General features: G+C 35.2%; 1 protein-coding gene across 1 annotated transcript; it reads right to left on the bottom strand.

The window, feature by feature from the left end:
- Positions 1–8843: 8843 nt before the first annotated feature.
- LOC127862463 (14-3-3-like protein 2) lies at positions 8844–12482 on the bottom strand. Its single transcript, XM_052401620.1, has 2 exons — positions 12212–12482; positions 8844–10330 (listed from the first exon to the last, which is right to left on the bottom strand). Exons 1-2 carry the CDS (start codon positions 12365–12367, stop codon positions 9743–9745), a joined length of 744 nt encoding a protein of 247 aa, XP_052257580.1. The 5' UTR covers positions 12368–12482; the 3' UTR covers positions 8844–9742.
- Positions 12483–13001: the final 519 nt, after the last annotated feature.

Genomic DNA, 13001 nt, shown 5'->3' with positions numbered 1-13001 from the left:
AATATTCCCAAATGGGCTTCACTAACTGACCATCAAACATGGCAATTTAACATGATACCTGTAATTTCTAATGTGGCAGGTCTTAAATTGCGTTATTGGGTAGGGACGTCAACTGATATAACAGGAGAGTGGAGTTAATTTGTGTTAAACTTACCAGTCCGTGATATAATAACACTTAAAATATCGGGTCAGCCTCATCAACAAAATTATCAATGATTATGAAGTGAACCCAGGAATATACGATTTCTGAAAATACGTGTATCTTAACTGTGCTTGTGTTGTAGCAGATATTTATTATACAGTGTTTATTGTGCCTTACTGTATATTATGTTGACAGCAGTGTGCCTGCACTTTTTATGCCCCTGGTAGGGTAGCATATAGCAGTTGAACTGTCCGTCAGTCAGTATGTCAGTCTGTCCGTCCGTCCGAAAAACTTTAACATTTGCCATAACTTTTTAAATTTTGAAGATAGCACCTTGATATTTGGCATGCATGTGTAGCTCATGGAGCTGCACATTTTGAGTGGTAAAATTTCAAGGTGAACATCATCCTTCAAGGTCTAGAATCGAAAAAACAAAGTCACGGGAAGTAATAAGCTTTAAATGGACATAGTTATCTGACCTGCCCATGTATATATTTTTAACCAGGTTTTCCGAAGGAAAAAACTGGTCATTAGATTGGCGAATGCGGGCGGGCTGGCTGGCTGGCTGGCGGGCGGGCGGAACAAGCTTGTCTGGGCCATAACTATGTCGTTCATTGTCAGATTTTAAAATCATTTGGCACATTTGTTCACCATCATTGGACGGTGTGTCGCGTGAAATAATTACGTCGATATCTCCAAGGTCAAGGTCACACTTTGAGTTCAAAGGTCAAAAATGGCCATAAATGAGCTTGTCCTGGCCATAACTATGTCATTCATTGTGAGATTTTAAAATCATTTGGCACATTTGTTCACCATCATGGGACGGTGTGTTGCACGAAAGAATCACGTCAATATCTCCAATGTCAAGGTCGCCACGACTAAAAATAGATTTTTTTTTAAAACAAACTTACAAAGGGGGTTAATTTTGTTTGTTCATTTCAAAAGTTCAGTTTGAGTTTTCTCCCTTTATCAGATTTTTTTTTCACAATGAAAACCTGGTTTTGTGACAATTTTGTCCCTTGTTGTTAAATAAATCAAAGAGGCGCAGTATGCGGCATTGTCTTTCTGACAAACACATTGTGGTAAAAGGTCAAGGTCATCCTTTACGGTCTACGGTAAAAAATACAGATTTAAGGGAAGTAATGAGCTTTAAAAAGGGAGAAAATTATTCAATATTGAACATAGCCACTTTATATATTTGGCATGCATGTGTATCTCATGGAGCTGCACATTTTGAGTGGTGAATCTACAGTCACGGTAGTGGCTTTTTAATTATTTGCTACTAAAAATAGAGATCTGTTACAGACAATTATTTTCAAGGGAAGTAATTTATATAATTATAAATCTCATATTATATATTTCCTTAGCAAGAATTGAAGTTCTTTTCAAAGTTACTGTACAGATTTATTATTTTGATTATTTATAAACCAAATGATTGATTTTTCAAAGTTTTTTTTAATGATATAACTATAATTTCTTTGATGTTCATTACATACCTGTGGACTTATGTCCATAGATACATGATCAACTCTGGCTATGATCTATTTTAAGCCACAGGCCTTGGTTGTCAGTGATGTCTGACATGGTCATAATTGAATGTGAGATCCTTCCCACCCCCCTCCCCCAGTTGGATTGGACAAAAATCAAGGGAAGTAATAAACTTTAAAGGGAGATGATTTTTATACCTGCCAAATGATAAATAGAAATTTTATTCAATATTGAAAATAGCAACTTGATATTTGGCATGCATGTGTATCTCAATGAAGCTGCACATTTTGAGTGGTGGAAGTTCAATGCCATCCTTCAAGGTAAAAAAAATAATTGTTTCAAAGCGGCGTTCTCTTGAAGTTGCTCATTTTGAGTGGTGGAAGGTCAAGGTCATCCTTCAAGGTCAAGGTCATCCTTCAAGGTCAAAGGTCAAAAATAAATAAATTTATTTTTCAAAGCGGCGTTCTCATGAAGCTGCACATTTTGAGTGGTGGAAGTTCAAGGTCAAGGTCATCCTTCAAGGTCGAAAAAAAAATTGTTTCAAAGCAGCGTTCTCATGAAGCTGCACATTTTGAGTGGTGAAAGTTCAAGGTCAAGGTCACCCATCAAGGTCAAGGTCATCCTTCAAGGTCAAAGTAAACAAAATAAAATCAAAGCGGCGTTCTCATTGCACATTTTGAGTGGTGAAAGATCAAGGTCAAGGTCATCCTTCAAGGTCAAGGTCATTCTTCAAAGTTAAAGGTAAAAAAAATAATCAAAGCGGCGTTCTCATGAAGCTGCACATTTTGAGTGGTAGAAGTTCAAGGTCATCCTTCAAGGTAAAGGTCATCCTTCAAGGTCAAAGGTAAAAAAACAACTTTTTTTTTCAAAGCGGCGTTCTCATGAAGCTGCACATTTTGAGTGGTGGAAGTTCAAGGTCATCCTTCAAGGTCAAAGGTCAAACAAAAAATTTCAAAGCGATGCAATAGGGGGCATTGTGATTCTGACAAACACATCTCTTGTTGAAATTATAATGAATCGGTAGACACTTAAATGTGAATAAATATTTAATGCTGTAAAAATAAATTTAAAAAATAATTTTGGTATTAAAAACCATTAATTTTATGTTCTTAATAGTACCCTAACCAGGCCTGAGAACCCGAGACCCCCAAATTTTGGTGAGGGACACCAATTTTTCCCAGGATTTTGCTCTAATTTTAATCAGCTGAGTTCCATGTGGACACCAGTCTGTAGAAGTAAGTGTCAAGACTTTCTTAAGTATTTCACCCAATGGACGTGAAATGGTACTATGTTTACCCCCCCCCCCCCCCCCCCCCCCCCCCTGTCATTAAACATGAATTACTCAAGCTAGGTTAGTGAAACTCACAATATGAATAGAAGGCCAAAAGGAAAATATATATTTTAAAAAATCCATGTTTTGTTGAATCAAAAACATTTGGCTTCAACAGTTACAGTGGACTTTTTTGGAATAAACTTCATCCCATGATAACTCAAAAAGTACTTTTGCTGTGTTGATGAAACATGGCATGTTTATAGTTGTAGTTGGACATATGGGGAATATGCACAATTTGTCAGTCATTTCTTCCGAAAAAAGTTATAACAGAAATAAAGGCAATTTTTTTCCAAACTATGTAGATCCTGTGATTACTCAAAAAGTACCTAAGCTAGGTTGAGGAGACTCGGTATGTATATAGAGGGCATATTATAGGGAATGCACTGTACCCCAAATTTTTTTTCATTGAAAGTGGTAGTCCTGTAAACCACAATAATTGAAAACTTCCAGAAGGAAATGAAAAAGTTCTCAAGCTGGGTTGATGAAACTCAGTGTATACATAATAGCGGGCCATTATGGTTAATATGCCATTATTTGAGCGTTTTTGTCAGACCTACATATTTGTCTACCAGTAAGAAAAATCTGGACCCCGCATTAACTAAAATCTTCGGTTTAGGAAAAAAATTCACAAATATTGGCAAAAAACATATTTAAGGAATTCCATATCAAATGGAATTATCAGAAATATGTTCATAAAAATGTTAATTTTGTGGATGTTTATATCTGTTGTCAAACATTCGGTATCATGATTTAGAGAACCCACAAAAATTGGTTTCACAGTACTTAAACTAGTTTGACGACACTCTGTAGGTGGATGGGGGCTGTGTTGGGAATACGCACTTCAGGTTGATTAACCCTTTACCACTTAGATACGTATTTTGTTGCATTTGTAGTCCTTTAGAAAGTTAAATTTAATTAAAGACCTTTCTTACTAGATTCAAGTTTTAAAGGCTTCATTTCCAAACCTTAGATACTGATGAGCAGCAAATAGCATTAAACCTGAACAGACTGCAGGTGTCTGGCAGGCTGTTCTGGTTTTATTAGCCGGATTTTTTTCGAAAAAATCTCGGCTTATAGATTGATGTTGTCGGGCGGGCGGGGGGGGCGGGCGGGCGGGGTGGCGGCGTGCTCGAAAATGTTAAAGTTCTTATTTCATGGTATAACTTTGGTATGCTTGGACCTAGAGTCTTCAAACTTGACATGAAGGTTGGCCAGGATTAACAGATGACCACTGGTCATTTCAAGGTCATTCATTTGAAGGTCAAGGTCACTGTGACCTTCAATATAAAAAATGTTAAAGTTGTTATAACTTTGGTATGCTTGGACCTAGAGTCTTGAAACTTGACATGAAGGTTGGCCATAACTAGTTAGTAACCACTGGTCATTTCAAGGTCATTCATTTGAAGGTCAAGGTCACTGTGACCTTGAATGTAAAAATGTTAAAGTTCTTATTTCATGGTATAACTTTGGTATGCTTGGACCTAGAGTCTTCAAACTTGACATGAAGGTTGGCCAGGATTAACAGATGACCACTGGTCATTTCAAGGTCATTCATTTGAAGGTGAAGGTCACTGTGACCTTCAATATAAAAATGTTAAAGTTGTTATAACTTTGGTATGCTTGGACCTAGAGTCTTGAAACTTGACATGAAGGTTGGCCAGAACTAGTAAGTAACCACTGGACATTTCAAGGTCATTCATTTGAAGGTCAAGGTCACTGTGACCTTGAATGTAAAAATGTTAAAGTTGTTATAACTTTGGTATGCTTGGACCTAGAGTCTTGAAACTTGACATGAAGGTTGGCCAGAACTAGTAAGTAACCACTGGACATTTCAAGGTCATTCATTTGAAGGTCAAGGTCACTGTGACCTTGAATGTAAAAATGTTAAAGTTCTTATTTCATGTTATAACTTTGGTATGCTTGTACCTAGAGTCTTCAAACTTGAAATAAAGATTGGCCAGTACTAGAAGATGACCACTGGTCATTTCAATGTCATTCATTTGAAGGTCAAGGTCACTGTGACCTTAAATGTTAAAATGTTAAAATTGTTATAACTTTGGTATGCTTGGACATAGAGTCTTCAAACTTGACATGAAGGTTTGCAAGCACACTTAGATGACCACTGGTCATTTCAAGGTCATTCATTCTAAGGTCAAGGTCACTGTGACCTTGAATGTAAAAATGTTAAAGTTCTTATAACTTTGGTAGGTAAAAATGTTAAAGTTCTTATTCCATGTTATAACTTTGGTATGCTTGTACCTAGAGTCTTCAAACTTGACATAAAGGTTGGCCAGTACTAGAAGATCACCACTGCTCATTTCAATGTCATTCATTTGAAGGTCAAGGTCACTGTGACCTTCAATGTTAAAATGTTAAAATTGTTATAACTTTAGTATGCTTGGACCTAGAATCTCAAACTTGACGTAAAGGTTTGCAAGCACACTTAGATGACACACTGGTCATTTCAAGGTCATTCATTCAAGGTCCACAGACTATCATTCAAGCTTGGATCATATTTATGTGTCCAATCTATCTGTCCAATCTATCTGCTAGAACTGGTGTGATAGAAACCTTTTGGAGTGATCATAAGGCTGTCTGGATTTCTGTGTAGGTATGTGAAAGCAAAACAATAAATAGTATTATTTCATCTAAGTTTATTTTCTTACATTTGATAATGAAATTGATGGAAACTTCAAACAATATGTTACTAATTTGCTAATAAAAAAATTGAGATCAAACTTTCCTAATTGTCAATTCAAGTTCATATTTGTGACCTTAAATGTTATTGTTGTTCATGTATATGCATGCATTCAAAACATAACACAAGGTTTGCTCATGCCTTGAAAAGTACTTACATTTCATTTTGACCTTTGAACAATATTTCAGTAATTTAAGTATTGCATTGACAAAAACACGAAAGGTACTTTCCTGTCATTTAAATCAAAAATCCGGCTTCAATGCGGTCATCTCCGACCGCGGAACTCTTGTGCTGTTTGCAAATAGCCATTTTCACTTTGCTTCTGCATGGGAAAGGATGAAACTTCAGGAAAACTGTTCTTAAACCAGCAACACTTACCCTTTATGAGACACAGCTCTTGTGTGTACCTGATTCAACATAGGTTCGATCTGTAACAATTTGAAAACTTAATAATAAAATGAATTTCAACAAAAACTTGCAGCTGATTTCAATGCTGCCGATTACCGGTAATAGGATTTTTTAATAGATGAGTAACTCTTTCAAATCAGAAAATAGACCATTATGTTTATAATTTTCTGACATTAACTTCTACAGTTAAGGATAAGTAAAAGGCATCTGCAATAGTGACAAATTCTATGGGTCAAAATGTCTGGACCTTTGCAAATTATTTCTGGCATGAACTTTAATAGCCATTCAGGAACATTTAAATGATCAGATGCTACTGGACCAGAAGTAATGTCCAAAGATGAGAGCCGTTGTTCTTTATCATTTTGACTGGACCTGGAACAGTTTTGTATTTATATTATGTTGAACGACTATCTTGCACATTCAAAAACATCGCATATATGTTAACACGTTTTTTATGAAATATTCCAGTTTAAGTGCACCAGTCATTGTTACGATCTACATTTTACTTGTACTTATAATAATATGGAGTTTCATTAGCATTTTGTGGTAGTGCTCTACAATTCAAATGATCGATTAAGAAATCAAAAATTTACTGTTTACTCTTCAACAAAGTTAAGTTACCGAACACATAGCGGATCGCAATATGTTGGAAGTCCTACTGATAAGTTTTAAGTTCTGTGAGAGTGTTTGTTGTTTGGAAGGAGGTGCCATCAGAATTTCTAATCGTCGGCCACATTGTGGAGGCATCTAGAGTTGTGTATATAGAAGGATAAGAGAAAAATCTAAATGGGGTATGTTATTTAACAATAATCTTTCTCGTCCAGCATATGCATTATTGTAGTAATCATTCTGTATTGTTTTGTTTTTCTTGTAAAACTTGTAGTGCTTGATGTTACGGAAATATTATGTGATTGCAATGTGATTTTGATAAGTAGTAAAATGTGGTATAATTGAAAGCTGTTATAAGGGATTAATCATAAGCATAATGATCTGAATGGATATTCTTATATCCTTGTAGATCCCATTTTTGTTGGTGCAAGAATTACGATGAAGAAAGTTGATGGATAATGGGATAGAAGATAGAAGTTTAATAAGACGTATGATGCTTACTAAAACTAGTTGAATATTGGCCATCAGTTTCATAAAAACAACTACAAATAAATTATGCAGAGAAACACACTGACAAGAAGGAAGAATTCATATCATAGTAAACCTCAAAAAGTGTAGCAGTGATGTGTACTGTGTAGTTCCATCGGGTAACTGGAAAGAACTGGACCTGAGAACTGAATATATTTATGACGTACACAGCGGAGCACAGCAAGAACATTTGTTTTTAACATTTGACATTCGATCATCATGGATTATCTAAACTGAAATTTCTTATTTGTTTTTAAATGTGCATGATTTTAGAATAGAAATTAAATCATGAACATTGAATAGATAAATAGATAAATAAACTTTGTAATCCTCTTTGCAGTATTGTGATTTGCATAGACCCCAAAATTTCAAGTCCTTTCCTTCTATCTGAGGGACATTGGTGTTTACATTCAAAGTTTATAGTTAGTTGGCTCAACTATACTATCAAAAATCTTTGACAGTTGGCACAACATCTGACTGGATGTTTCGTCATCAGAAAAAGAAATACTGCTTCCTATATGATTATTCACACCAATATCACGTTCTTAATTCAACTCATAGAGTTAAGACAGTGGAACTTTGCGTATTCCGACACATACAACATGTTTTGAATAAAATTACTTTAACACAATCAACATTTGTGCATTATTTTTTCATAGTCTTTTTCATGCATTTTTTAACAAAATAAAGGTGTTGCTTAGAAAAGTTTAACGCTTTACCACTTATATACATATTTTCACTCATTTGTAGTCCCTTAGAAAATTAATTTTAATTAAAGGCCTTTCTTACCGTACTAGATTCTAGTTTTAAGGCTTACCCCTGTAATTAAAAAAGATACTGATGAGCAGCAAACAGCATAAAACCTGAACAGACTGCTAGTTACTCGCAGGCTGTTCTGGTTTTATGCTGTTTGCACAAAGCCATTTTCACATTGCTTCTGAGTGGGAAAGGGTTAATGGATATTTGGTGCACATGTGCTTTAAACTTGCACCATGCCTTTACATCAACAAGGGAGTCAATTGTCTTGCACTCCTTAGTACAAGTGTTCGGAAGACTTGCACCATTTACAATTTAAAAAAAATTAAATTAATATCTTATAGCCATAATATGCTCATTTGAGCTCCTTTCATTGAGAATTTGAATATTACATGATATATAAGTCAATTGTTAAAAAACTTGTAAATTCATTGCTTTCAATACAACCATATCAGGGAAAATTGACTGCATTCTGGCACACATGTCTTAAAAGGGAGCTGCACCATTTTTGCACTTCGCAAAGATATCAAAAGAACAAATATTTACTGAACAAGTTCAAAGCTTCAGCAGTGGCCAAGTAAATTATAATTAGATTATATATATACTATGTCATCATTCCAGAAAAACTCTAGTCTACACATTAATTTCAGTCTTGCCCATTTTTCGTGAAAACTAAACTTACGTTTCACGAACCTTTTCACCAATGAGCTGGACCCAATATAATCTATAACAAGCTACCCTATCTAAGGATGCATTTTGTGTATTGAGAAACCTAAGATTAAAGATAGTGAGCACTTCCGCCAATCAATTAATCTTTCCTCGTACAAAATAGTCAATGTTGTAGGAATAAACTGTTTGTAAAAAGTGTAAAAACCCACATGTTCATACTTGTAGCACAGAGGCAGTGTTTAATTTTAATAACTATAGTATACACATGTACAATATATGCCATTTGTGCAAATCTGTATCATAAACAGATCACACGATTACATTAACAATTACCACAATGAAATGCTAGATTATATCTTTATTTGAATGTCCTGATACATGAAAAGGTGACACAAAACAACGAATATTATTATTTGTTGTTGAATGTTTATAATCAAGTTTGACGCATTGTTTGTTTTAAATATATCATAATTATTTTAAATTTAATACATGTGTTTTCTGTCTTTTTGTTTACTATTAATTATGGTATACTACTTTAAACAAAAACAATAAATTTCAGTTTAAAGCTCAAACCATCCTGAATAAGATTTCATAAACATCTGTACATTTCTTTATTTAGAGAAACATGTAAACATGCTGTATTCATTTATACTTAAGTTATATGTTAATATTATAACAATATATGTATATAATAACACACAAAAATAGTTTGCCATCACATATATTGGATAACAGAATTATAGTATTTACAGTACCATATGATTACATTATTATGACTTAGATAGATGCAAGTCAATAGTAAATTTTTCTACAGTTTGTCTGAACTGATTGCTATATGTGATAATTTGTTTGCTTATACCTCTGGAACATATTCAACAAATCAGTATTTAATATTTCTAGTTTCCTAATTTGTCTGCATAGCAACATTCAAAAGATCTATTAAAAAAGAAAACAAGCACTGAAGGAAGCTACAAACTGTTTATCAAAACTGAAAAAAAGGAACAACATCTAACATGTTCTTTATGCTTTATAAATGTTCCATGTCCAGATTAACATATATATTTGAGTTGAATTTTAGTCCAACTTGTTGGATGCCTATCAACGACAAATTCTATTCATCCTGGTCTTGGCCTTCATCGGTGGCCTGCGCATCTGACGTCCAGAGAGTGAGGTTGTCTCGCAGGAGTTGCATTATCAATGTAGAATCTTTGTAAGTATCCTCTCTTAAATTGTCCAACTCAGCAATCGCATCATCGAATGCTTTCTTAGCAAGCGCGCAAGCCTTATCGGGCTGGTTCATAATCTCATAGTAGAACACGGAAAAATTCAACGCCAGACCAAGTCGAATGGGATGTGTTGTGGCGAGATTAGAAGCGATATCAGAGGCATCCTTGTAATCCTGCTCTGACTTGAGAACCACCTCCTTTTTCTTGTCATCGCTCAGCACCTCTGCCAGGTAGCGGTAATAATCACCCTTCATCTTTAGGTAAAAGACTTTACTTTCCGAGTCTTCTTTGCTGTCGTTGAGTGCCTTCAACAGGTGGTTGTCTATCAAATCGAGGACTTCATTGCAGATGGTGGTGAGCTCTTTTTCAATGGTGGCCTTGTACTGACGGATGATGCTCTGCTGCTTTTCAGACGAGGTTTCTTTTAATTCAATGCTAGAGATTACCCTCCAGGATGATCGTCTGGCACCAACCTTTAAAAGAAAAAATGTATTAGAGCCTTGCTCTGGAAAAACAGGGTTGAATTAATTAGTAAAGTATTGTCCAAGACAGGGCTTAATTAGTGTGTGTAAAGTGTTGTTCATGCAGTCTGCACAGGCTTGTCAGGAAGGACATTTCAACCCAGGGTTTTTTCAGCCTACTTTGGGAAAAGGAGTCTGACCAAATTGGGAATTTTTTATCCACAAAATTGCCCATTTTGGGAATTTTTGTTTCGTGAAACGCCTCATTTTGGGAAAAAAATTGAATTAACCATGCGTAAATAAGTTCGTGGTTAAACAATTTTCTTTATATAAACACATGCAAAACAAACACTGCCCAAACACAAGTTACAGCAACATTTTTGACCGAGCTAAAATAGAGCCATGGGTATTTCATTTCATACTTTAATGTATTAAATGACGATTGAACTACAACTTTCTTACAAGGCTCTGAGCATTCAGTTGCCGATTTTGTGATTGACGGCCCTGGCATTACTTCTGTTGCTGTTACATTTTGCTGTGTATCGTCCGATCCTGTCTGTTCAGGGTTACTCGCGGCAGTAATTTCGGAAGATTTTGAGCGTTGCGAAAACATCGATGATATCGTTACACATCTTTTAGCGTCTATTTTGCGTGTTTTTTTAAATGTAAAATTTACTATTGTGTGAAGCCATGATTGAAAATAAGCGTCTACAGATATGGTTTAGAATGTGTATTGTGCGGCTCTATATACTCTTTTGTATAATGCAGAACAGTTCGAACGTCATCGCTGAGAGTAAATGCATCCGGCAAATACACCAAAAAATCTGTGTCCCTAAAGGTTTTATTACGTCGCGAATGAAAGGAAGTCACTCTTTGGATATAAATTATGTTTACTTTTTACGATTTTGGAAGATTTTATTTTTTGGAATTAGGAAAAATGCAATCAAAATTCGATTAGGAACGGGTCGGTTTGCTTTGGGAATGCCTCTGTTTCCCGGAGGCGCAGACAGTGCTGAAAAACCCCTGCCACCTAAACTGGATTTTCGTTAAGCGACTTCCTTTGAAAAAAAAATACAACAATAAAGCAGTAAGTGTCTTCCCTGATATGCCTGCGCAAACTGAAAATATAGCTTGATAAGTGTTCATAAGCTTCATTGTCAGTGTTGACATACTTTAATGTGCAACAAAAGGAGTTGAATTAAAAAAAATAAAAAAATCAATCAATCTAACATTGCAAACTGAAAATATAGCTTGATAAGTGTTCATAAGCTTCATTGTCAGTGTTGACATACTTTAATGTGCAACAAAAGGAGTTGAATTAAAAAAAATAAAAAAATCAATCAATCTAACATTGCTTGTGCCAACATTTACTCCCATCTATTGATGTACCCAAGACACGCTGAACATCTATATTAAAGACTATACATTAAAAGGTTTCCAGTAGTTTTGATATCAGATAATGAGAAAAAATGACAAATATTTTATCACTGACAATTGGACAACTTGTACTTTTATGCCTGGCACAAACTCTCAGAAAAGAGTGTTACACAATAATAACAGCCATTCAATGATTTAGTAAAATATTGTTTAATACAAAGTCTATGAAGAGAAAAATGTTACCATAAGAGAGCATAACAAATTTGTGTTCAAATATTTTTTCAATACACATTTAGGGTGAAATGCATGCTGCATATTAAAGTAGAGCTATTGGGTTGGAAATAGCCTTTGGCAAAATCAATAACTTGAAGAAGTATAGTGCCCACGTTTGGAGAGGCGGTTGAAATGCGCTTTCTCGTTCTGTCCTTAGTGACGACACTTAACAATGTTACAAACTGATAGACGTACAATCAACATTCATAGCAAGAACTTCATAAGCGGGCCCCTCAAACTTACAACATTCTTGTAGGCAACAGATAGCAAATTCCTTTCGTCGTTACTCAGGGTCCCACCCAGTTTCACGACACTTTTCATGTTGTTTGCCATATCTTCGTAACGTTCAGCATCTTCGCCAAATTTTGCCATCAGTACCAGGTTAGCTCTGTCGGCCATTTTCGTATTTATTATTAAGAAACTAGTAGAAAATTGATAGGAAGTTCAGGGCTAACAAAAATTCCTATGCCGCTTGGAAACCGGAAGTAAAAATTGCTTCACTAAGTTATGTACGAAACAAACTGTCGTGATAGTCTATTGATATACCGGTAGTATATTATATCGGTTTCAGATTTACGTATTTTAATAAAGTCTACTTGGTTTTTATTGTCACTATAAATACCATGTTAGCTTCGTCTTCGGCATATTCTTATCCAACATTAAACCGTGATACTTGCTTAAATATGTCACTTATATATTACCAGAGACGTAGATAAACGTTTTCTACGTCTCTGTGCTTAGTGCTTACCATAATCATCATCATCATCATCACCACCATCATCATCAATCATCTCAGCCATGTGTTATTTTCTCAGTAAACGCCGATGTATAATATATTCAAAGAAAAGTCTAAGTATTGATCTTGTCATAAATTCTCTGTTTTGTATATGAGTAGCACGTGTGAACAGTACAAATATCGCGTGTCGCTTCGTGTATCGCGTATAATATCGAGTATCGCTTCGTGTGTCGTGTGTCGCGGTCTGAAATTACACCGCGATACACGAGATTCGGATATTATGGGCGATATTTGCAT

This window comes from Dreissena polymorpha, chromosome 16 (genome assembly GCF_020536995.1).
Source record: "Dreissena polymorpha isolate Duluth1 chromosome 16, UMN_Dpol_1.0, whole genome shotgun sequence".
Lineage (NCBI taxonomy): Eukaryota > Metazoa > Mollusca > Bivalvia > Myida > Dreissenidae > Dreissena > Dreissena polymorpha.
The sequence above is the reverse complement of the archived record's forward strand: the minus strand, read 5'-3'. Positions and strand labels throughout refer to the sequence as shown.

Bases quoted from the DNA above. Each gene is read 5' to 3' on its own strand.
- LOC127862463 (XM_052401620.1), bottom strand. From the start codon at position 12,367: ATGGCCGACAGAGCTAACCTGGTACTGATGGCAAAATTTGGCGAAGAT. The intron at 10,331-12,211 runs GTAAGTTTGAGG...TTTCTTTTAAAG, and splicing joins CTGTTGCCTACAAGAATGTT to GTTGGTGCCAGACGATCATC.